This window comes from Talpa occidentalis, unplaced genomic scaffold, assembly GCF_014898055.3.
Source record: "Talpa occidentalis isolate TD23 unplaced genomic scaffold, MPIMG_talOcc4v2.1 talOcc4.7, whole genome shotgun sequence".
In the NCBI taxonomy this organism is placed as follows: domain Eukaryota; kingdom Metazoa; phylum Chordata; class Mammalia; order Eulipotyphla; family Talpidae; genus Talpa; species Talpa occidentalis.
Window position 1 is genome coordinate 28569815 of NW_023605083.1, and position 26943 is coordinate 28596757.

The following is a 26943-nucleotide window of genomic DNA, read 5'->3' on the forward strand; positions in this document are numbered from 1 at the left end:
TCCTGCCATGCCGTCTGCTCCCCTCAGCAGTGTACTTCGTCAGTCTGTTTGTTCTGTTCCCCGCTCTGGCTCTGGTGAATTCTCTCACCCTCCCACACTTCTGACTGTACCCAATGCTTGTATAATTAAACAAATAAATCTTAAAAAAAAAAAAAGAAATAGCAATAATCACAGCTAAAATTAATTGAATAGTTAGTATTTTCAAACATTGTTCAAAAAGATTTAAAGAATTTGCTTATTTAATTATAAAACCCATGAGGTAGATATAGAGATACTTTAATTATTATTTTTTTTGGTTTTTAAGAAATTATTATTTTATTATTTTATTATTTTTAATTTTTCTATTATTTTATTTTTTAAATTTTTTACATCATTGTTCATTTTTAAATAATATTTGCTTCCCTCCATCCCCTCAGGTGTAGTCCCCATAAAATTTCCTTCCCCAATGCACCCGTGCATCATCACCTCAGTCCCCTGTACTCCTCCCTCCCTCTCTCTGATCCCTCTCCCTCCTCCTCCCCTGCAGGATGTCTCTGGTTTATAATTGTCTGTTTTTGCTTTGTTGTACTGTTATTTTTTGTACTATTATTATTTTTGTACTATTTTTATTTTTACTATTATTATTTTTTACACTGATGTCTATTTGGTTCCCCTGTATTCCTGCTATAAGTGAAACCATCGATATTTTTCTTTTTCCCTCTGACTTATTTCAGTGAGCATAATTCCTTCTAGCTCCATCCATGTTGCTGTGAATGGCCTCAGTTTATTTTTTTTTTTGATTGCTGATCTGTCCAAGTTCAGGAGTTAGTGTAGGGCTTAGGTTTGAACCTGGGTCGGTTTCATTGCCAAAACCATGCTCTCATCCTTGCAAGACTACCTCTTGAAACTGCCAGCTCTTTACCAATGTCATCCCCAATACCAGCTTGAAATAGTTGAAGGTTCCAAGTTTCTCTGTCTCAAAAAGATCTGCTGACTACCAAAATTGCCTTAAATGTTGACAAACCAGAAATACAAATTGGGACACCAGCTTTGGAATTTGTGGGGGGAGGTGAAAGTTGGGGTACTTATTGATGACTTGGAGAAGGTAATTATTACCAATTGGTGCTGAGAAACAGTCTGATGTTCATAGAAAAGAAAAAAGGTGAGCGGATTAATTTGCTGTCTCTCATTTCTGCTTCTATAGGTTTCACTTTCTGAATGCTTCTCTTCCTTTTCCAGGTTGCCCTTGGCATTCAAACTACATTTTACCTGGATGAAAATATGGAAGGTAAGTGGAGTAGTTTTCTCATAAAAGCCCCAGGGGAAGTTATACTTTTTGATAGGTACTGCTGAACAATTTAAGCCCTGTGTTTGCTTTTATTCCAAGACTCATCTAAACACACATGTGCTTCAACTGGAAACTACTTTCAAACACAAATTGCCCCCTCTCCTATACTTTGCTGTCTGGAGTGGAGATTATTTGTGTACAGAAGGGAGTAAGGAGAGAATTGTAGTTCTGATGCAAGGTCTGTCTCAACTTAGAAGAAAAGTTTTGGTAAAGATTTCTTGAAACTCTATGTTGCTGAAATTATCCAAGCATGGAAGTTACAAAGGTTAGGAAAACAGAGAGGTCATAGCCCAGGGTACTATGGGGGACCTAGAAAGGGCGTCTGACCCGGGAGGACAGCCTCCCAGCTCTCCTCTGAGCAGAACAGTGAGAACCAGCAGAGACCCCACTATATTTCCAGTGTCTAATGCTTTAGAGAGTTCTAAAGGCTAAGACCTGGACCCTTGACTTTTCATTCCCATGCACTCAATATGGCTTTCCATGTGATTTTAATCAGAACTGGGGAGGTGGGAAATGAGTTTCCCATGTGATCATACTAATGTTGCATTTTCAATATATGAGTTATGGTAAAGAGGAGAGCCAGCATTCAAGCTGTCTCATTTTAAATCCTGACTTTTCCACTTACAAGCTTTGTGACTGAGGGCAAGTCACAAACAACCTTTCTGACTTTTATTACTAGTCTGCAATATGCGGCAAATACTTGCTCCTAATTTGTAAGGTTGCTATAGAGATTAAATGAAAATAATACATACAAGTATTTAAAGCAGTATCTGACTCACAAGGGCATTTTAGTTTCTAGTCTGAGTTTTGAGTGAAATTTTGGGCTAAATTGCTATTACATGTAGTTTTTTTCTAAAGAGGAATTGTGAGTATAGAGTGCCATCTTAAGGATAAAACAACCATTTAATCTTGTCATTTTTATCATCTTTTTTTCTTTATTATCAGCAGTACAAGACTCATTTTAACCCTCATTTGGGCAAGACTCCCCTTTTGCTCTTACTACTCCAGTTACAATTAATGCTTCTTCTGTGTTGTTTATCTTGTGCATAGAACCTTAGAAAAAAATTTATCATGTTGAAGCTAAATTGCTGGTTTTTTTATGTCCCTCTCCTCCAAAATTGTCACTTATTCAATGTTATACCCCTAGTGCCTAGCATACTCAATATTTCTATGTTAAACAAACAAATGCTCCATTTAGATTAGTACAGATATATGTGTATGCTCCAAAATTGTCAAGATTCTCTTTGGCCCATCAAAATTTCATCAGTTCTTCGTATATTCCTGTCAGGACTTTACTCTTGCCGGTAATCCTACCTGCTCACGTTTCATAAACCACCAGGCTACACATGTAAGTGAATACTGACATATACTGAAATATTTTTAACACTTTAGAGAGAAAATAATTGTATATATATTCATCTGTAATTTGTCTTTTTTTACTCAAAATTGTGTTTTTTAGATTTAGCCATGTTGAATTTCTAACTAGTAAATTCATTTTCAGTTTGGTAGGAATTCCATTAAATGATTATACTGCTATTTATTACTCTCTTCTTTCACTGCTGAACATTTGGGTCATTGCTAATGTTTTACTATTGTGAACTATGCTGCTAAAATATTCTTGTACAGGTATCCATGTGAACAACTTTCTGATTGCATATCTAACATGAATTGCTGGTTTGTGCGATATATACACCTCACTAAATGATGAAAAACTGCTTGCTAACTGGCCACATTGATTACCAGTTGAGATGCATGCCAGAACTTGCTAGTGTCAAACTTTAATTCTTGCTAGTCTGATCTTGTGAATTTGTATTTCATTGAGGTTTGAGTTTGCATTTCTCTGATTTTGAATTGTTTTATGAACACTCATGTTTCATAATGAACACAAATGAAACGTTTGTGTAAAATGCCTGTTTATCTGCTCACATATATCTAATAAGCTATTTATCTTCTTCTTACTGATTCATGGGATTTCTCTAATACTTCAGGTTACTACACTTCTGTTTGTTTTAAATGTTAACAAATATCTCTTATTTTTAGCTTGTGACTTGTTTCCTCCTGCTTACTGTGAATTTGATTAATGAAGGAACTTAGGTTTTAATAGGTATGTGAAGTTTTATACACAGTTTATTTTACTTATGCCTTATATATTTAACTTTTTTTTAAAAAAAGTCTAACCTTTATTTAAAAAAAAAAACAACTTTCTAACTTTAAAGTAATTCCCATGTAGTTTCTTCTAAAAACATTAAACTTTTGTCTATTACCTTTCAATCTTGGAATCATACAGAATTATATTCAGTAAACTTGCTTTACTTCTCACATCAGATTCTATGTTTGCATTAATTTCCTACTGCTGCTTTATCAAATCACCACACTCATTTTTTTTAAGATTTATTTTATTTTATGCATACAAAAGCTGGAGCACAGGCCAGAGGTGTAGGGGGTGAGAGGATTCACCAAAGAGAGAGTGGGGAGCTGAACAGAAAGACTGACTGAAATACACTGCTGAGAGAAGCAGTGAGGTCTGCTGTGCCATGTGGATTGCTTCCTGGCTGGCCGGGGGATCGAACTCGTGCTGAAGAGGCTGCGGATAGCTTCATAGGTTGCATCTTAACCCCTTGCGCCATCAGGGAGGTCCAAATCACCACACTCTTTATGGCACAAAACAACACATTGATTATCTTAAAATTCGCAAAGTCAGAATTCTAAATGAGGCTAATATCAAGGTGTCTTGGAGGTGGCAGAGAGGCTCCTCAGTGCCAGGGACTTAGTTTTTAAACATCTGATTTCTTCCCTCCTTCTCAAATCATGTGGGTTCACTTTTCCACTTTTTTTTTAAAGATATATTTATTTATACAAGCACTGGTGGGGTATAGGCCAGAGATCCAGGAGGGTGAGAGAATTCACCAGAGACAGAGTAGGGAGCAGAACAGGTGGAAGGACCGAAATACACTGCTGAGGGGAGCAGTGGATAAGACAGGAGAGTTCTGCCATGCCATGTGGAATTCTCCCTGGCCGGCTGGGAATCGAACTGGCGCTACAGAGGCCAAGGACAGCTTCACAGCGTGGCACTCAACCCGCTGCGCCACTGGGGAGGCCCTCACTTTTCCACTCTTTGAACTTGCCAAAAACAATGGTAATATTCCCTTCAGAGGGGATTATTACTGTGAACCTGCGGTGGGTTCTTGTTTGAAATGGAATAGTAAACTCTCAGTCAGATGGTCTCAGTGGAGTCCCTTTCCATACATTTTGCCCCACTCTCTTGCTATTGTCATACCATATCGGGGGCTTGAAATGAAGCCAAGAAAGAACACAGAAGATGGTATTCTGATGGTGAAGTGGAATATATTTATAATTATTGACCCTGAACCATTCTGTCCGGTTTTTGTGTGTGTCCCTTTTAAAGTTTCTGCAGAATTGGAAGGCTACTACTCATTATGGTCCCTGATCACTTTTGGTCCTTTATCGTAGAAAGGCTAAGTATAATTGCATTGCCATATTAGCCAGTAAGAATGGGTGATAAATTCAGCTGATAACGGGACTTTAAATGGTGAGAAGCATAGGATTCATTTACATTGTAGATCACTCACTCATTCATTAGCATCAGATTCTTGTTAATTGATACTCTCTTTGCAAAGAACTTCACCTTCTGCCTCTTTGACACCACCCTTTTCATCTGAATTACCTTCTGCCTCTTTGACACCACTCTTTTCACCTGATCTAAGGAATCCAGATGTGGCAAGATAATTTTGTGTACTTTTACTGGCATGTGAAATTTTTTATAGAATGCACTGAGCTAGTCTTCCAGAATACCTTTGGTTCATGCTAACTTTCAGTCATGCAAAATCCAACAAAAGAGAAGCATGTAGATCAATTATAGTACACTTTTTAATGAAATACTATTTCACAGTAAATACAGCTATTTCATAGTAAAATATTTAGTGACATGGAAAGATAGTCATAATATATTCCATGAGAAGCAGGGTTGATTAACAGGCTATAGGTCACATTTTGTGTAGTATCTTCCTATTTTGGGGCAGGGAGTGGGGGAGACTAAAGATGCATACCATATATATATGCAAAGGAAATAGTTATGGAAACATACACCAAAATTTTAACAGTGATTAGTCTGGGTAGGGGAATTATGAGTAATTTTTCCCTTTTGTATGTTTGCTTTCCTGGGTGTGTTTTCAAAATTTCTGCATTTAACATGTATAGCTTTTGTAATTAGAAGCAAAAACGGTAACATTTTCCTTTTTAAAGGATGGGGCTGAACATGGCTAGTTGGCTGTTTAGACAAGAACTCATGGTGCATGTATTTGAGGTCATCATAAGTTAGGGGTTCATTTTCAACCTTCAAGTTTATAAACAGAAGTTGATTAGTAAACTGAAGAACTCATGATGATACAAAATGATCATGATGTAGTTTTGTAGAGTGCTGGGTCCTTGGGTTCACTCTTAGAAAGGTGTCACCAGAGCTCCCGTTTCAGCGGCACGCGGCGAGTTTCCCAGGCGCGTTTCTCCATGAGACAGAGACATTAGTTATATTTAAAGAACAGGTTTATTAGGGAAAGGGAAAGGGACAGGTTTGCTGAGAGAGGCCTGCTTGGTTGAAGGCGGGCGGCCTTGAGGAAAGCTGCCTCTGCTGAGGAGGTCAGTGAAGAGAAGTCCCGGCATGGTACAGATCACGGGCAGGCAGGAGGCTGCTGCTCTGCAGAGGAGAGAGTTGGTGAAAAGAGGCACCTGCATAGTCACAGGTGGGCAGACGGAGTGCTGCCCCATTGTGAGGGCTGCATTAGGTTTTATCATCGTCAGGGAGGGGCTCATCTTTATGGGTGGATGGTTTGTGCCATTGACACTCCCTATAGCAATCTGATCATTTCTGGGTGTTGGGCCTCCTGATATGGGCATTGATGCCTAAGGGTCTTCATTTCTATTACTGGGTTAATAGATTATGCCAATCCCTCTACCCCTACATCCTTGTGTGAGTTAGGTTCTTGACCTTGTATCTCCTTTCCAGTTTTTCTATTCTTACCCTCCATCAGTCAAACTGGTTTCATGTCCCTAAGTCCTCTTACTCCTGCCTATATTCTCATTTTTCTATTAGCGTATGTACTCACTTTTTTTTTTTTTTTAATAGAGGCATGTTTTATTTATTTATTTATTTGTTTGTTTGTTTTATTTATACATGCACTGGGTACAGTCAGAAGCGCGGGAGGGTGAGAGAATTCACCAGAGCTAGAGCAGGGAGCAGAGCAGGCAGAAGGACCGAAGTACACTGCTGAGGGGAGCAGCGGGCGGCAGGAGAGGTCTGCACGCCATGTGGGACCCTCCTCCGGTGGCTGGGGAGCAGCCGGGGATCGAACCGGTGCCGCAGAGGCCGCGAGCAGCTTCGCAACCCAGCGCTCATCCGCTGCGCCACCGGGGAGGCCCTGTACTCACTTTTTAAAAGAATTTGACTCTTCTTTGGCTCTAAAGGAGAGTACCAAACTACTCTTCACAAAATTATATCCTAAACGTAAGAAAGGACTGTTGTCAATGATAATCCAACAGCCAGCCAGAATTTTATCTGCAAGTGAAACAGCACTTTATTTGGGGTCAAAAGGCTTTTGCAATCAGTAGCCACCACCTTGGGCTAACCATGTAAGTGGTCCTATGTAGGTGGAAAATTCAGAGCTCATAGAGACAGAGTTGCCTCCTATAAATAATAAAATACTAAAATTCTTGAAAAGGGAAAAGAAAAACATGCAAAAGAAGGGATATCTACTTGTCAGCACAGTAATAGATTTTCCTCTTTGAAACCAGGGTTGTAACGGAGTGGTCCCCAGGGAAAGGGGAAGTTCTGGGTTCCCTGCCCAACCCAAGGAAGGGTGGAGCTGAGCAGGGAGGAGAAGCTGGTGATAAGCTGAGGGAGAAGAAAAGCTCAAGAAGAGGAATTGGAGGAGGCACATGGAGCAGAGAGACATACGAAGAGGCTATGTTTGCTTCTCGGCCTTGGACTTGTACTAGGGACTTGGGGAATACTTGAAACAGAAGTGTGTGAGAGACCTGTGGGTAAATTAATAATGGCAGCATTTATCTTCATTTTGCTCTTTTCCTTCCAGGCTTGTCTGGTTCCTTCTTCCCATGGGTCCCCACCAAAAAGGTGCTTTAAACCTGTGGCAAGTTTTGGGGCCTCAGTGGCCCTGCTTTTGGCCAACAACCCTGTTTGGCTAGACATTTACCCATTGCGTGGATAGGTAAATTTGAGTGTTTTATGTGGAAATTATTTTATCTATTCTTTCCCTTTTCTTTATTGTACATTAATCATATTAAAGTTCTTTTCTATTGAAGGTCTTACGCACTAAGAGTATGTTTTGTCTTGATGAGGCAGGTGGCAGAACACATCATGGGTAGGTCCCATGATGCCCCTCACCCTGCCCTATACCAGAGTCAGACAGTGTGCTGATTCCTCTGAGAAGTGTGAAGCACTGTTTTTCCAAACTCCCCAAATTTCAGGTGTCAAGATGGTTTAGTGGGGGATGACATGCACTGTTTTAAATCCAGGTTACTGAGTGAGCAGGTGTGGTACATATACATAAGCCCCCAATTGGCCTGAAACATCCTGATTCCTTTTGATGTTCTCTTTATCAATTTTAATTCCATGATTTCTTAGTCATCTTTACAAAGTACAGTCATGAACCACTTGAGGACAGCTTATATAAAGTTCCTATCCAGAGCTTAGGTGTCTAGTAGGATATACCATCTAGGTTTGTGTAATTACATTATGACATTGGCACAAGGATACAATCTCTTAACATTTCTCAGGATGTATCTCCAGCATTAAGTGATGCATGGCTGTCAAGTCCCCTTCTAAGCAATGAGTATTTTTCATTATTTCCTGTCATTTGTTTAAAAATTATTCTTCTTTTAATTTGCAAGACAAGATCGTGTGCATTACCCTATTTTCTATGTTCGTAACTTACAGAGAGCAGGCTCCATTTGGAGAAGAGGAACAAGTGGGTACCTGGTAAGGGAGCATCTGTCCAGGAATCAGGAATCAGGTTGTACTGCAATAGCTTTCCTCCCCACCCCTACACTTGACCCCTCCAACAGGGGCTGTTTAAAAATTTTAATCAGATCATGTCCCTTTCCTGCTTACAATCACCCAATGGCTTCCCATTGCTTTTAAAATTCAGCTCTGCTGCCCTGGTGTGAAAATAAAGGAAAATCCCATTCAAAATGGAGTGGGAGGGTCAAAAGGGGGAGCTCACAGACCCAGCAGGAAGAAGGGAGGGTTTTCCCTTCCCTAGCAACTAAGCACTAACCAATGTTTGCCGCCAATGGGGAACTGCCACAACTTTGAGCTCTTGCTCTCCAATAAGCTTTTGTTCAAAACAACCCTCCCCAATTTCATCTGAATCCTAATAAAAGCTGACCTTTCCTTGTCTGTTGGAGTCTCCTATAGCTTGCTAGTCCGGAAAAACCAATTTTGTGGCTAAAATAACTGCCTGTTTTATTTTTGAGGTGGACAATCATTCCACTGCAGCCACACTAGCCTTCTCGTTGTTCCTCAGAGATGACACTTGTTCCCACCACACAGCATTTGTCCTTGTGTCCGCAATTCTTTTTTCATTTATGCACCTGATTCTTGTCCTCCAGGGTTTATCTCAATCTCCGCCTCAGCCAGGCCTTCCTTACTCCTCCCCCCATCACATTCATTGTTTTATTTTCTTTATAACACCTATCACGGCCTGAAGTGATCCTGATCATTTGTTGATTCATTTGTTCTTTTGCATCTCCTACACAAGAATTTTAACTCTGAGACATGCAACCTTGACTGGCTCCTTTATTGTCCTAGTCCCAACCTCTTGCAGACTAGACAGTATTAGTTGGGTGAATGAAGATCTCCACGCACTTTATCTTTAATGCAGGGTTAACTAGACGAATGTGGGCAGGTTGACTCAGATGCCAGCACATCCGAGCTCAGGGATTTCTAGATGCATGGGTAGGAGGAAGTCTTTATAAAGAATTGGGGGACTAGGGCATGGTGAGTCAATGAGGACAGTCTACACCCCATAATCTTCCCACAAGTTGGTGAGCTTGTTACAGGGCAACCCCAATATAAAATGGGTTGCCTGACTGGTGGGTCCTCACCCACGCGCTTAAAAGGACTTATTAATATTTAACTGCAGGCACACACAAAAGGTTAATAAAAGGTTTATTTACAAGGGAAAGGGGAATCCTTTCCCCCTAACTGTTAGGGGGAAAAGGATGTCCTAAAGCTAATTCCATACAGGCTTTGTGGACTCCACCCCCACCCCAGACCAAAGCCAAAGACACTGGGAACTCCAAATCCCATCCCCACCAAAGGGAAGGTAGCTGGGAACTGAGGGTGGGGTTAAGCAGCCAGGTTGATATAAAAGGCAGACACGTGGGCTTTGGGGGATCCCCCAATTTGGCTCTCCACCAGCTCGCAGCGTCTGGCCAGCTCTGAGAGTGACTTTGGGTTTCCAGGTCGTCGGATCGGGTAGGACGCATTAAAGACTTTATTTCCCTATTTTCTCCGTGAGTTGTACATTTTCTTTATTTCCTTTTTCCTTGTAAATAAACTTTTTATTAACCTTTTGTGTGTGCCTGTAGTGGAGTATTGATAAGTCCCTTGTAAGCGCACGGGTGAGGACCCACAGCCAGGAACCCCTTCAATATCGGGGCTGCTCTATAACATAACAAGCTCAGGAGAGAGACCCAGCGTTGCTTTAAGAAACAAGCAAATGGTGCAAGGGATTAAGCACCACACTGTGAAGCGATATCCACAGCCTCTGCAGCATGCATTAGATCCCCAGTGGCCAGGGAGTAACCCACATGCGCAGCAGACCTCTCCTGCTTCGCCCGCTGCTCCCCTCAGCAGTGTCTTCGGTCAGTCTGCCTGCTCCGTTCCCCACTCTGTCTCTGGTGCATCCTCTCACCCACCCACCCCCATCTCTGGCCTGTACCCCAGCTCTTGCATGCATGAATAAATATTTAAAAAAAAAAAAAAGGAAGAAAGAAACAAGCGAAGAGCCAATGGGAACTTTTGTTCTATTTCTGACACCGGGACCTGAAAGCCAGCGACCGGCGCGTCCCGGCGCAATCGGGCGTGAAGCCCGGCGACGCCCACAGGCCTCCCGGCCGCCTGCCCGGCCCAGTGCCCCAGGCGCCACCACAACTGCCTCCACCTGCTAGAGATCCGCTAACTCGCGCGCCAAAATGGCTTTCAAATACTAAATACAACTGACATCTTTTTACGGTTCGAAAAACCAAAACACAACTAAAAAAAACACAGAAACGGCCGGAGAAACAGGCCCCGTCGCCAGGCCCGGCGCTCTCGGCCCTCAGGCCGCCTAGGCCGCGGGCGACGCGGCGCGGACGGTGGGAGCGAGGGAGGGGCGGGGCCGGGCCGGCCGCTGACGTCGCCAGGCGGGCAGTGCGCAGGCGCCGGGCGGGTCGCGGGTGGTGTCGCGTGTGCGGCAGTTCGCGCGGGAGGCGGGCGCCGGGGCGCCGGGCGGCGAGTCGGTGGGCACGGGAGCCGTTGCGGGCCGGAGAGGAGGCCAGGATGGCGGCTCCGAGCAGGAAGACGACGGCCCCAACCCCCCTGGCTTCCAAGAGAGCCCTCCCTAGAGACCCGTCGTCAGAGGTTCCGAGCAAGAGGAAGAGTTCGGCCCCGCCGGCCCCGCCGGCCCCGCCGGCCCCGCCGGCGCCGCTGCAGTCGGCCGGGCCTTTCGTGGAAGGCTCCATCGTCCGCATCGCCATGGAGAACTTCCTGTGAGTGGTCCCGAGGCGGCCGCGGCCCCGCGGGCCTGGACGCGGGCTGTGTGCGTGGGGGGTGGGCGGCCGGGTGTGTTCCCAGCTTGGGGTTCTGACCGTGAGTTCGTCCCGGCGTTCCCGTGAGGATTTCCACTCTTAGGCCGTGGAGGTGGACGTGTGTGTGAGTGTGAGGTGGGCTTGTTCCTTCCGTCCAGGTTACCCGGAGGGGTCGTGTGGCTGGCATTCGGCCCCGAGCCTCTGCGCCCTGGGAGTGGGGGTATCGAGGGAGGACAGGGTGTGTAATTAACAAAACTGTGGGCCCCGGGGACTCTGGAGCAACAGTTTAGTTAGAGTAGCACTGATGCTATGGCAGGTCCGTCAGGAGGAGGCAGTTGCCAGGTGGACAAAGATGGTGGAGGTTCGAGTGTACAGGGAAATTAAGGTCAGCTGTCAGTTTGGGGCTTCCCAGCAGACACTAGGCCTCTCCAAATCCAACTTTCTCCCCCGGTTTCTTTTTTCTTTCTTCGGACAACTGATAATCACCGTAATTATTTCCGAATTTAGTAAATGTGTTTTACCACAAATATTGCGTACCTGTCTAGCACCGTAATCATGGAATCAAAGTCTTTTTAAAGCTGACACGTAGTGGCTGAGTGGCAACAATTGCAGGGACAATAGGAACATGTTTTAAAGCACTTATCATGTGCCAGGTACAGAAAGAGCTCTGTTTACATAGTGCTCTCATTCTTTCCTCATAATAATTCTTTGCATTTTCTCCATCGATGAGATAAACTCAGGCTTATGCAACTTGTAAATTAGCTGAATTGCTTTTTGAATCCAGATCAGGTAAAAGAAATATAATCAGATGAAATAGGGAGCATAGTAATGTATTTATCCAGATACCATGGGGCACAAAGGATGGGATGATGTGGTTAATTTCATCCAAAACTGTGAAAAAGGATTTTGTATAGGAGGTTATGAAACTCTTAAAAGAGGTGGATAGCAGTGTAGACAGAAAGAACTGCCTGAAACAGTTTACTGTATTTACGGAGAGTCAGTATTTCTTGAACATGTGTGTGAATATGTGAATAGGTTATATTGAACAGGTAGATATTATCGAGCCTCTGTTTACTATGCTAAGGAATTCAGACTTCATCCAAGTTTGAACAACCTTGCGTTTTAAGTAGGGAATGACATGTAATTTATATTATGCTGGAAGCTGTGTGAAGAATGTCTTAGAAAGGGTGCAAGATTGGGAGGCAAGAAGATGTTTACCTTATGAAGGCAAGAGATGATCAGGTTTCAACCGAGTAGCAATGGGGAGGTTGGAGCTAAAAGCAAAGAGATTTGACATGTTCTAGCTACAGATTAGTTGTCAAGAGTGAGAGTCAGGGAGTGGAGCACTTTTCTCTTCTTTGTCTTGACTGTTTGGTCAGATATGGTGCTATTCAGAAAAAGGAGCAATTTGGTCAGAATAATATTAAGTGCCTTTTGGATCCTGTTACTTGAAGTTTCTTGTGGAGCATTTAAAAGAAATATTTAACAGGTAATATTTATAAGGGTCTGGAGCTTATAAGAAAATGTGAACAGGTGAGAGATTTGGAGATGGTTGTGTATCAGTTACTGTTTAAGGTTGAGAAACAGTTGAAATTGCCCAGAAAGAATTATAAATAGGAGGAATAAAAGCCCACAGTCCTGGAGGAACAATTAAAGATGCCAACAAGTAAGGGGCATCAGAAGAGAAACACACAGACTGAGGAGGTACTATTCAGGAAGGTAAGGAGAACCCCTGGGAGAGATTACCAAAGCCAAGGAAAAAACATTTCAAAAATATCACCTGCTATATTGAAGTTAAGTAACAGCACTGAAAAGATAATAATTTAGCATTTAGGAAATCTTTGACCCTTTGGTGAAACAGTGGAAGCAGAAGACTTTGCAAGTCACATAAGAAAGCAAAGCATAGAAGTGAAGAGGAAAGGAAAAGATAGCCGGAAAGTGCAGAGCTAGGTGAGGTCCTATTTATTTTTATAATGACAAGAGTTTGAGGTGTGGGAATGAAATAGGAAGGATAGGCTTAGGGGATCAAAATCACCTTGAAGAAACTAGTCAGGGGAACAATCAAATGGGATTGGGAACAGAGGGAGAGATTTCTGTGCAGAATGATATAATGCAAAGACTTGGAGAAAGAAGGAAGTGCAAGATAATCAAAAAAACTTCATTATAAGTATAAGTTAGAGGCCTGATTAAAGAATAGGGGAAGAAGATAGAATTTTTTTTAAAAAAAGATGCTAGAGCTAAATTATGAAGGGTTTTGGTTCTTTTTTTTTTTTAAGATTTATTTATTTTTATACAAGAATTGGGGTACAGGCCAGAGATCCAGGGGGTGAGAGGACCCACCAGAGACAGAGCGGGGAACAGAACAGGCAGACAGACCGAAGTACACTGCTGAGGGGAGCAGTGGGCGAGACAGGAGAGGTCTGTCCTGCCATGTGGGTTTCTCCCTGGCCGGCCGGGAATCGAACTTGTGCTGCAGTGGCAGCGTATTTCTTCATAGGTTGTGTCTTAATCCCTGCGCTACCAGGGAGGCCCCTCAGTTCTTTTTTTTAACAGGTGACAGGTTTGCATATCTTACCAACATGATTTGGTGATGATTTGCATGATGGGGTAAGTGGAAAAGGTGAAAATGGTAGAATCAAAGAGGATGCTGAACTAATGTCTAAGTTTTTAATTTAGTCAATGGGATAAATGATAACATTCACTAAGAAAAGTAATTTTGAGAAACACAGTGGGCTTACTGTTGAATATTTTAAATTTGAGGAGACCGTCATGGGATAACCAAATAGTTACTGAGGTGATCATTGCATGTCTGAGTTAACTTTGAGCATGTACATGCTGCCGAGGCTATGCGTAGTACCTAAATATAGACTAGGAGGGAGAGGGTTCTCTGGTAATTTCTCTTTCGGGGGCGCTTAGAGAAAATGGAATTTCCAATAAACAAATTGTAGGGTTTTTTAATGCAGCAGTTCTGTATTTGGCAGCTCTTCTTGTTAGTAATATCTGTGTGTGTTTGTTTATAGGCCAGAAGTTTTCATACTTTTCCCTGTTTTTTATTGTTTTTCTTAAAATATCAGTTGCTTCACTATTTTGGAGAAATGCATACAGCAGGAAATTCAAGTATAAATTAATAGGGCCTTTCATGTATTGAGATTAAGAGGTTCCAGATCAGGAAATTTTCTGGATGTCTGAAGTTCCCAGACTGATTTCATTTTAACCACTATAAAGGGTTCCTTTCAGACTCAGCTGCTAACAGAACAAAGCACCTGAAAGGATAAAGTAGATAGGTGCTGTGTAGAAACGTGGGCTTGGAAAACTGCTAGAAAATACTTCTCCTTTATTACCTATATTTATTTTTATTGATACCTGGCATTTCAAAATTATCAATTTCTTTAAGAATTAAAGGTGAGGTCTGCTTGGTTCAGTTGTTTATATATTTAGCAGGTTAGTGGCAGGCTAAGCATTTATCCTTGGGGAATTGGCAGCTAACTGGAATAGGACCTTCTAGGAATAGGACCTTTTTTTTTTTTTTTAATTTTGAATTTTATTTATTTATTTTTAAGTAATAAATTTTATTTTTATATTCCCCCATACAATTGCAAACCCCCCATTCTGACCCCAATCCCTCCCCTCCCGGCCCCCACCCCCCAAAAAGTGTCTCTGGTTCATAGTTTTTTGTTGATTTTGATTTTCACTTTCTTATAGTTATTCATTTTCCTGGTCCCTTATTTAAGTTTTCTAGATTCCTGCTATGAGTGAGACCATCCGGTATTTTTCTTTTTCTTTCTGGCTTATTTCGCTGAGCATGATCCCTTCCAGCGCCATCCATGTTGCTGCAAATTGCATGTGTTTATCTCTTTTGAATGCTGAGTAATATTCCATGGTATATATGTACCACATCTTCTTGATCCATTCATCTATTTTTGGGCATTTGGGCTGTTTCCAAAGCTTAGCTATTGTAAATAGTGCTGCTTTAAACATAGGGGTGCAGGTGTTCTTTGGAATTGATGTTTCTGTGTCCTTTGGGTAAATACCTAGGAGTGGAATTGCTGGATCATATGGAAGCTCTATGTTTAGTAGAATAGGACCTTCTTAATGCTTTCAATTCTGGCTATTCAAAGACAAGTTAGAAGACTACCTGAGTCAGATTTTGCTTCATATTTTGCCTTAACTATCCCTTTGGGACAGTCTATTAGTATATTGATAACTAATAGTCTAAGAAGAATTAGATATTACTGTTGCAGGTAGTTAAGTATTCTGGACAGTTAGATTGCTGGTATGAATATAACAAAAGTACTTGATAGTAATTAATGAATTCTTGTTTTCTCCTACAGAAATAAAATTTATTTAAACATAGACTAACAATAGACCCTGTTGTATATTTTTTCTTAATAATAAAATGAAACTATTGGGTTATATGTGTGTGTACATACAGGTCAGATTTCTAATTAGAATTAAAATAATTTGGATTGTTTCAGCTATTAAAATATGAGACTTTGCTACTAAGAATTTTAATTAGAAATATAAATGTAAAATTGACAATTTTAAGATGAGTCATGGCTTACGGAAAATTTTTTTTAATTATTTGTACAGTAGCATTGCTATGTATTGTAATTATTAAGAAAAGAATAAGTAATATCAAACTGCTTAATTCAACGGACTTACATTTGAAAGGGTTATATAAAATCTTATTTTCCCACTGATGTTCTTAGTTAAGATGCATTATCACTTTTTCATTTCTTCCACTGATTACTTCCTCTTGTTTATTAACGACCTATAAATAATATTGCATTTGTAATTTTAAGGAATTTGAGGAAACCTTTAGAAAATGATCATGTAAAGCAGAAAAAATATTCTTTACTTCTTATCTCTGCTTTCTAATTTCACCCCTTTACAATTCAGAACATACGATATCTGTGAAGTATCTCCTGGACCTCACTTGAATATGATTATTGGAGCTAATGGAACAGGGAAGTCCAGCATTGTGTGTGCCATTTGCCTTGGCTTAGCAGGGAAGCCTGCTTTCATGGGACGGGCAGATAAGGTGAGTTAACATAAGTATTGATAGTTTAAAAAAAAGAAATAATCAGAGCTGTGATTTGCTTTTTCCAACATCTATTAGTATATCTCAGTTCTCAGGTATAGCAAATGTTTAGTGCCTGAATATAAAGAATGAACTTGGCAGGTAGAAAAGCTGGGAGAGTCCATTTCGAGAAGTATTTTGACTATAGGGAATTCCTCAGTATGTAACACCTGAAATCTTAGAAATGGTACAAATAGTACAAATGTATTGATGGGTTTCTGGAAAGGTGAAGTAAATTTACCAAAAGCAAAAACAAAATTGTGTGGATCTAAATAAGGACTTAAGCAAGCTCTGAATTTGCTTCCCCAGGGGCATTTGCTTACATCACACTTGAAACCTGATTTGGAATTTGTTGCACATAATTTGAGGGGTTAGTGACACTCTAAGGTAGGGAAGGCCTAGAAGATAAAATTAGAAACCAAGTATTGTGTATAGTAGAAACAAACACCACCATAAATTGGGGTGATAGGGTTAATTATCTCATTATTAACTCTGAATACAGAGGAAACAAAAAGAAAATTGTACTTAAGAATTCTTAACCGCAGCCTTAAGACATGTTGGGATCAGAGTTCCTATTATCTGTGTTGCCTAAGTAGCATAAATTTTAATTTTATTAGTGCAAAGTGGACCCAGTTAGTAATATCACCACCTAGCAGTAGCAAATGTAGATCCTCTGATCCTCTAAAAAAAGGTCTTCAGTCCAGTTCTCAAAAGAATTCTAACACTTAAATTCCAAGAAATTTATGAATCTATAACTAAAAGTCACAAAACATAAGAGGAAATGAATCACAAGAAGTAAAAGCTAACAAAATGGTAGGCTGTACAATAAAACCAAGAAGGCTTGACGATACAGAATACAAACTAGAAATATTTAATTTGTTTAAAACAATGGAAAGATGCAACTATAACAAAGGAAAAGGTAACAAAGATCAGGTAAATTTGAAAAAAATCAAGTAGAACTTAAATATTATTTGAAGAGAAAATCTTTGTGAACAAGAAAACAACAGCAGACTATTTGCAAAGAATTTTTGAGCTAAAATACTTGAAGATTTTTCATAAAATGCATTGTAGAGATAGGAAAAATATAATACTGGGGTTGAGACATGATAGGTAAAGGAAGATAATACGGTATAGGTCTAATTATCTCCAGGGGAGATAATAGAAAAGGAAGAGATCATTTTCAAAAAAAGGCTGGCTACAAATTTTTCAAAAACATAAAAAACTAGAATCTTGAAATTGACAAGGCTTCATTAAGAAAAATGGAAAGAAGGCATAGACACATTTTAGTAAGTTACAGAAATATAGTGGTACTATAGTCTTAGAATGGGGGCAAGAGGGAACATAAAAATAAAGCCTGAGATCCTCATTAAAAGGACTTTGAAAGCATATGATTTAGGAAAAAGGAAAGTGACCTCAGAAGGAAAATCTGAGATGTAAGAAGAAATGAGGGAGGGAAAAAAAAGAGATAATGTTGAGGGAAATTATATAACATGGAGGGAAATTATATTCAGGCTATATAAAATAAGTTTAAGTCAAATAAGATAGAACAGTTGTACTGCTGGACAACAGAGAGGACTTGTTCAGTTCAAAAAAAGTCTTTGGATTTGTATTGCTGGGAGGAAATTATAATTAACTTTTAGTTTATTAAGTTAAATATGCATGTTAAAATTTCTAGGGTAAATCACTAAAAATGTCAAAGTATATAACCTTCAAGGAGAAAGATTTAAAAAAAAAATGAATGAGGGATAGGAAGAGGAAAAACAACCACTGTCCCAAAAAACCTATAAGAAGACTTGAGATGGATGAGGAGAAAAGAAACGAATATAGGCAATTAGATCATGGTAAAAAATGCATGCAATAATTATAAATGGTCTAGATTCTTATTAAATGAGAAAGTGTTAGAGTAAATGAAAAGTTCATTTCTGTTGTTATTCACAGTAAGTATATCTACATTAAAAAGCTAAAGAAAAGTTTTAAGTGAAAGGGGGAAAATGAATTAATTATAAAAAAGGAAAGGCTTAGCTGAATACCAGGCAAAATAGACTTTGAATTAAAAAGTACATTTAGAAATAGTTATTTTCATTAAGTATTGATGAACAAGTCAGGTGAACAAAAAGATAATTCAGTATTCAGCTTGAATTCACATACTCTAGCTCCAAAATATATAATAAACTCAGCAGATCTTTTATAGGGCTTTAACAGATCCATAATCATATTGAGAGGTCTCAATAATAGATAGATCAATTAGATAAAAAATTAGTAAGAATAGAGAGGACTTGAAGAGCAGGTAAGCTTAAGCTAATGGGCAGGTTATGAACACGGAACTCAACATTTGTATAGCATACATTCATTTTCAGCACAAATGGATCATTTCTGAAAAGCCATATATTGAGGCATAATGCAAGTATCAAAAAAAGGCAGTTGGTACACAAACTATATTCTGACTACAACACTGTTAAGATTGAATAACAATACCAAAAGATTACTAAAATTTTCCCATTTGTTTGAAATGAAAACTATACTTCTGTGTTATAACATAGGTCGAAGAAGAAAGAACAATACATGTTTTAAATTAAGAACAAATTAATAAAATAATAAACAATGATAAAAACAAAACAAAAATTGCCCTTCAAAAAGACTGATGGATTCAGTAACATCTAAGAAGATAAAGGGGTGGAAAATATAAAAGGAATGAAAAAAGTAATAGTTAAGATGTGTTATATTGTGATTACAGACAACCCCAGAACATAACTGGTTTAAATATACAAAAGATCAATCCTTGTTCTTGCTACTTCGTGTAGGCCCTTTGGTACCTAGGCTAATGGAGTCTTCATTTCAATACATGCGTGCCATAATTGCCTCTTCAGGGGGAAGGGGACTGACTCTTAAAATTTCCTTCAAAAACTAGAAACCTGTTTTTATGCACACATTTCACTGGACACAGCAAGTCACAAGCCCACACTTTGCATTAGAGATAATGAGCAAGTGCTTTAAGGAGAATCAGTATATTCATGAACTGATCTAATGACTATATCAGGACATTATCAAAATGCAGCTGAGATTTAAAAAATAAGAGAATGTTGTGAACAACTTTATGCCAGCGAAGTTTAAATTTTTAAAAAGTTGTGACAGATTTTTATAACTATGTAAAATCAAAATTTAAATAGAGGGGTCTTCCCGGTGGCGCAGCGGTTGAGCACTGGGTTGCGAAGCTGCCCGCAGCCTCTGCAGCGCTGGTTTGATCCCGCAGCCGGGCAAAGGTCCCACATGGTGCGCAGACCTCTCCTGCCACCCTCTGCTCCCCTCAGCAGTGTATTTCTTTGACATTCTGCCTGTTCTGCTCTCCCCTCTGGCTCTGGTGAATTCTCTCACGCTTCTGACTGTACCCAGTGCTTGTATAAATAAATAAAAATAAATCTTTTAAAAAAAAAAATTTAAATAGAAGAAAATCAGCTGTTAATTTTCTAAGTACATCAGATGAAGACAATTATGGATTAGTTGTAACAGCAATAATTTTCTAATTGAAAGATTTATTTATTGTATTTATATGTGCATACAAGAATTGGAATGTAGGCCAGAGGTGCGGGGGTTGAGAGGATTCACCAGAGACAGAGTGGGAAGCAGAACAGACAGATCTGAAATACATTGCTAAGGGGAGAGTGGGCAAGACAGGAAAGGTCTGCAGCACCATATGTAGGTTAGCTCCCTGGCCAGGAATCGAACTTAGAACTTCCTGGCTATGGCACTGAGACTTAACAGCTAGGCCACCAAGGAGGCCCTAATTTCCTAATTTATACAGAGAGATGACTCTAGGTATCAGAATCAGTCAGGAATAGAATGAGATTACAAGCTAGTCTCACTCATGAGTATAGATGCAAAAATTTCAAGAGAAAAGGAACATTAGCATGCTGAATCTAATAACAAAAAATACATACAATAGCACAATGAAATAAAATTTATGCAAGAGATTGAGTATTAGAAAAAAAATTAACATTACATTTTAAAGAAGAAAATCATCTCAATAAATAGAGAAAAAGCTTTCTGTTAAATTCCACAGTGATTTATCTTTGAAAATTCTTTGCAATTTAGGAATAAAAGAGATTCTTTTCTTTGCAGTTGAGGTATAGTTAGAAGGGAACTTTCTTAATTTCATAAAAGTTAGCTGAAAATATATAGCAAGTTCAGGAATAAATCGAAGTTACTCACTATCACTACTCTTCACCATTGTACTGCCAAGTTCTAAGTAGAACAGTAATGTAAGAAAAGGTAGTTGCTGGAAAGAGAGAAAACTGTCATTTACAGATTATGTGAGTGAGTGTGTAAAATTCACAAAAGCGTCATCAAATAAGTCTTATGCACTAATATGTAAATTTATCAGGATTGTTATACATAAGATTACATAACAAAAATCAATAGCATTTCTAAACACAGACAACAAAAAATGCAGTTAAAAATAGATACATTTACAGCAGCAACAAAAGTCCAGATTATAGCAAAAAATTAAAAAAAAAAGTGTGGAAATTATAAAATTTTATTTAAAAACATTGACGTTTGTGGGCTTCCCTGGTGGCGCAGGTGGTTGAGCGCAGTGCTATAAAGATGTCCACAGCTGCTGGAGTGGCGGGTTTCATCCCAGCCAGCTGGCAAGAATCCCACATGGTGAAGCAGCCCTCTCTGGTCTCGCCCGCAGCTCCCCTCAGCAGTGTATTTCGTCAGTCTGCCTGTTGTGTTCCCCACTCTGTCTCCGGTGAATCCTCTCACCCTCCTGCGCATCTGGCCTGTACCCCGATTCTTGTATAAAAATAAACAAATCTTAAAAAAATTGAAGTTTGAGTAAGTGGATAGTTATAGTATATTAAACGGCCAGAAGACCTAATATTAAAAGTATTATTTACATGGATATATAGAGCTATATATATATATATGTATATATATCTATATATATATACACATGGGTATATATACATGAATGTATATACATGGATATATAGAGCTATATATATAGATATATATAGATCTCTCTATATATATCCATTGAATATTCCAATCAAAATCCCAATACTATCTGTAATGAATTATAAGCTGGTTCTAAAATTAGATGGAAGAAGGGCCAGAATAACTAAGCTGTTCATGAAGTGGAAAAAAATGGTGTAAAACTTGCCCTACCAGATATCAAGACTTAATATGAAATTACAGTAAATTATGACATTATAGCATTGACTTAGGAATATATAATAGACCTTGTGATTTGACAGAGTAAGAGCCCAGATCAAAGTTGTGATTCATGGTAGCAGTCACTTGCTTTATAACAGAACTAACTGTAAATCAGTGGAGAACGGATGGATAAATATACTGAGACAGTTAGTTACCTGTATAGGAAGAACATGAAATTGATTCCTATCCTCAGTTTAATACAAACTCATTTGGATTGAAGATCTAAATGATTGACCAGAAGGCTAAAGAAGATACTGGTAATAGAAAAGAATATCTTTGTGACTTCATGTTAAAAGAGAAATTTCTTAAAAGTATAGACCAAAAAGGAAAATATTGGTAAGTTCAACTATAATATAATTAAGAAACTTGTTCATCAAAAGATACCATATAAAGGAAAAAAAGCTGTAATTGAGAGAAGTTACATATAATAAAAGATTGGTATCCAAAATTGGTATCCAAGATTGGTATCTGCTATGTGATTAGCAGAACAGTAACAACTCAAAAGAAAAATGAATAGAAGATATCCTCTCATCTCACAAGAGACAACCCAGAGCAGCATGTAAACATGCGCAACCTCATTAATTGTCAGAGAAATGTAAATTAACCCTGGCAAAGTATATCCATTAGACAAAAATTCTGGCAGTACCATGTGCTTACAAGGACATGAAGCAATGAGGAGCTCTCATGTATTCTTGGTGGGATTATAGATTTGTACAACCTCCTTGGAAAATGATAGGGCATTACTGTAGGTTTACCCAGTCAAAATTCTCCCACCTGCATTAATAAGTTCTTACACATTTATGCTAGATGAAATTATGGAAATATTTTAGTACTAGTTTAAGTTCTAATATGTCAACTTTTATTTTTTTTTTTAATATATACAAGAACCAGGGTACAGGCCACAGGTGCAGGAGGGTGAGAGGATTAACCAGAGACTGAGTGGGCAACACAACAGGCAGACTGATGAAATACAATGCTGAGGGGAGCGACGGGTGAGACAGGAGAGGTCTGCTCACCATGTGGGCATCTCCGCAGCTGGCGGGGATCAAACCGGCACTGCAGAGGCTGCGGACAGTCACAGCACTGTGCTTATCCGCCTGCGCCACCAGGGAGGCCCACTAATATGTCAACTTTTAAATGACAGTGAAAATAAACCTTAGTTTATTGGTTAAATTTCAAAAACAATTTTAAGAAAAAAATGCTATCTTAGAAGATTATATGTAATGAATTCATTTGCAGAATGGTCAAGAACAAAATGTTGACTGTGTATATATAATATATACAAACTTTTATAGTATATATGCACTATATATATATGGTATACATACACACTTAAACATATGCATATATATAGAGAGAGAAACTAAAACAAAAATGCTCAGGAAATGAACTTTAAGAGAATGTTTGTTGAGGAATGAGATAGTTGAGATGAGTTACACAGGACTAAATGATAATTTTCAATTATTTAAATAGACAATAGATAGTTGGTTTTTTCTTCTAATTCCTTAAGCAATATTTTTAGTTTTTATTAATCTGTTTGGTATAAAAACATGTTTTAAAAAAAACAAGTTTTAAAAAGAAGGTCTGAAAGTTGAGTTGTTAGCCTATTGTAAAATACTTTAAAACTTGAAATGATTGTTTTTCTAAAATGATTGCAGATATTACAGTATTACCAAGATGATAAAGCAAGTTTCTTAACCAGGCTAAAATTTTAATGTAGGGTTATAGGATTGTGGCTAAGTACACAAACCCTGGAGCCAAATTATCTGGGTTTAGATCTTTACTCTGCCACTTACAGGCTCTGTCATGAGCTTTGTAAGAGGTTAACTGTCTGACACATAGAAAGTTCAATAAATAGTAACTAATACTGTTATTGGTGGGTAGAAACAACAGAAGAGACCAAATCTGGGAAGGGTGCCTTTAGAAAGTGATGAGAATGGACTTATAAGTAGTTTTTGAAAGACTCTGGATCTCACAAATAATTATGACTTTGCTAAAACTGATTATTTACTGGGGCATGTCATCACATAGCTCACTGTCTTTTTATGTCTTAGGTTGGCTTTTTTGTGAAGAGAGGGTGTTCCAAAGGCATGGTTGAAATTGAATTGTAAGTGTCAAAGTGCTGAAATCACATTTTCCTATGTAATTTTCTAGTTTGTGTTCATGCTTTCTGATGACTTTAGGAAAGAAAAGCACTGTAATATCATGGCATAAATTCTAAAATTTTTTACCCAGACAGGTAAGTTTTTTGATTTTGTTTGTCTGTTTCTAAAATATTTATTTATTCATGCATACAAGAACTGGCACGGTGTAGGCCAGAGGTGTGTGTGTGTGTGGGGGTGAGACGATTCATTAGAGACAGAATGGGGAGCAGAACAGGCAGATCTACTGAAATACACTGCTGAGGGGAGCAGCAGGTGAGATAGGGAGAGGTCTTTGCACCATGTGGGTTAGCCCCTCACCGGGGATCTCAGGATCGAACTACTTCTGCAGTGGCTGGCAATAGCTTGATAGCACTGTGTCTTTAACCCCTGTGCTACCAGGGAGGCCCCAATTTTGTTTGTTTTAAGTGTCTTTTAAAACCTCAATTATATGGAAAAATTCTTAAGGAAATGATAAGTTTATGGGAAATAGTGAATGGAGATATACCACTTAAAGACTTTTTAAGTAATTATAGTATTTTTCACAAATTTAAGATGTCTTTTTCCCCCGATTTTGAAAGTACTACTTACTTGTTTTTAAAAATGTAAACAATATAAAAATGAATAGCAATGTAAAAAAATTTAAAAAAGAAATAACTGACAAAAAAAAAACCAGTATAGATGTAATGTAAAGTTCAAAATGAAGGCCTTTTTGTCATAATTCTACATCTATAAATTCTACATCTACAAATAACCACTGTTGATAATTTAGTCAATTTCATGTATGACAAATACTTGAAATTTAAGTCAACGTTTTCCATTTTCTCCCTCATTGGAATTGATAATGCATTATAATATCCCTTTCCCTCAAATCCATATATTCTCAATTTATTCTTGCTGCCTTTTCTCATCAGTCACAATGTGAAACCTATTGTTTACTTTCAGCCTTTTGTGCATGGATATGTATATTAACTGCATAGTTTTTTAGAGTGTTACATAAGTATGGAGAACTGCAGATGTTAATAAGCATTTTTAACTTTTTTACTCTCAGTCTCCAAGACCTAGTTATTGTACTCTTAGTTATCCAAAGAGTTAAACTTCTCAAACTTCTCAGTATGTGGTAGCAACTAAGAAGCTATAATAATCTTACCAGTTGCCATTAACCAGAGTTCTGTTACCAGGTTTGGCACAGGGGAGGTTTCTCTTTCCTAAATTCAACATGGTTATTACATTGTGGTCACTTATTCTATAAGGGTCCTCATGACTTTGAGAGTACCAAACACAAAACATGAGAAACTAACCAGATCACCGTTAGTTGTTGCTATTGTTAATGCTGTTAAGTGCATTAATTGGCCATGTACTCATTGAGTGGAATCTTGGGCATGTTTATGCAATCTTCTCTTAAATGTTGGGTATATAGTATTCTGCCCTTGGGGAATTTAATGTTAAGGACAGATAAATTGGTAAAACATAATCATGTTAGATGGTAGAAAGTGACACAAAGAAAAGAAAAGCAGGAAGGGAAAGATAGGGAGTGCCACTGTGCAGCTGACAGTGTTAAATAGAATGATCAGGAAAGTTCTCACTGGGAGAATAGTATTTGAGCATTACCTGATGGAGGTGAGGGATTGAACTTGGATATATATATCGGGGAATAACATTTCAGATAGAGCTATCTACAAATGCTAAGACACAGTGTGACTGGATTGTATTGGACAGGAAAGAGTAAAAGATAATGGGGAATCAGGCCATTGTAAGGACTTCACATTTATTTTTCATAAGATGTGAAGCCACCCGATTTTGAGCAGAGAAGCAGCATGGTCTAACATAAATTTTAACCAGATCATTTAGGTTGCTATGTGGAAAATAGACTAAGAAAACAAAGGAAAAACAAGGCTGTCAGTTAAGTGATTAATGCATTAACCACGAAAGAAGTGAAGATAGCTTAAAATTTGCTCACAAATTTAATATAGGGTGTGGGGGAGAGAGGCATCAAGGAGGACTGCGGGGTATCAGCATACTTAATAAGACCATTTCTCTATTAATTAGAGAAAATTGCTATAGGAATTTAGGTGTAAGATCAAAAGATCATTTTGGAATAGATCATATTTCATTGACTTATAAATACATGATTTATAAATTTCATAACTTACAGAATACAGCTTCCAACTAAACTGTGACAGCTTGAAATGTGGATCCAATTTCAGAAATGTTGATATAAAGACAAATACACTAACAAAACAATTACAAATGCTTTTCAGAATAGCAATAACAAAAACAAATGCTTTTCAGAATCAATAAAACAGTAGCTTTAGATGCCTAGTAGACATTCAGGTAGAATTCTTGAATGGAGAGTTAGATATAAAGCTCTGTTTGTAAGGGAGAGATCTGGACAAAAGATTGAGGAGAGTTATCAATCAGTATTGGGATGGGTGAAATCACTAAGGGAGAAGATAGAGATGAAGGAAAGAAGTCTGAGAACTAAACCCTGTCACAATGAAAGATTTAGAGATGCACATAAGAAAAACTAGGAAAGGGAGCAGAAGAATTTGGAAATGTATCTCAAGTATGTAGTATCTGGAAAGCAAAACTTTGAATGGTTTGAGGAAAAGGGGTTATATGTCTGATGCTGCTGATAGATCAAGTAAAATTAGGACAAAATTCTCATTGGTCATTGTAGATCTTAACAAGTTTTGGGGAAAGAGGTGGTACTTTGTTTATTCTTAGTGGCTGTTGAGGAAAGACCTGTCTGAGACTATCTCTGAGCTGAGAACTGTTTGATTAATAAAGGACCCAGTCATTAAAAGAACTGGGAATAAAGTGTCCCAAGGCAGAGGAAATAGTTTGTGCCAGAGATCTAAATAGGAGTAAGTATGTTTCTCAGGAACAGAAGAATGCCAGCGTGACTGGAGTGAAATGAGTTATTTGTTGTAGGGCTTTGGAAATACCACTTACTTGTTTGGGGTGTTCCTTTCTGTTCCTGATTTGGAATGCTCAGTTATGAATAGCAAGTAGTATTTTATAACATAAAGCTGATAGTATGTTATCAGCATCTATCAAATTAACCATATTTTAATTAATAAATTCAGGTAATTTCCTAATGTGCACTCAATTTTGCATTCTTAAGAATAACTGTAGTATAGTCATAACGTCTTTGATGCATTGCTAGATTTGATCTTATATCAGCATTTTGTTTGTGAAAGGATATTTGTTGAATGCATAAATTTATTGGTAAAATCATTTGGGCCTAGGTTTTTGTTTTTTAATTTTTTAACTGTTGATTAGGTTTATTTGGTGGTATTGGATTATTTAATTTTTCTATTCATGAATCATTGTAATTTTTACTTCTAAAACAATTT

General features: G+C 38.4%; 1 protein-coding gene and 1 long non-coding RNA gene across 4 annotated transcripts in view; both read left to right on the forward strand.

The window, feature by feature from the left end:
• The first annotated feature begins 1156 nt into the window (after positions 1-1156).
• On the forward strand, positions 1157-3425 carry LOC119231808 (uncharacterized). The gene is made up of 3 exons (XR_005121954.2): positions 1157-1267; positions 2616-2675; positions 3368-3425. It is a non-coding gene; the product is annotated as an uncharacterized LOC119231808 (long non-coding RNA).
• Positions 3426-10838: 7413 nt separating this feature from the next.
• SMC5 (structural maintenance of chromosomes 5) overlaps positions 10839-26943 on the forward strand; it is a 62859-nt gene continuing 46754 nt past the window's right edge. For all 3 annotated transcript variants that reach the window (XM_037494977.2, XM_054689402.1, XM_054689404.1), the window contains exons 1-3: positions 10839-11110; positions 16049-16190; positions 23498-23550. In XM_037494977.2, the coding sequence (XP_037350874.1) occupies positions 10902-11110; positions 16049-16190; positions 23498-23550 (404 nt within the window). In that variant the 5' untranslated portion in view covers positions 10839-10901. The remainder of the gene's footprint in view (positions 11111-16048; positions 16191-23497; positions 23551-26943) is intronic.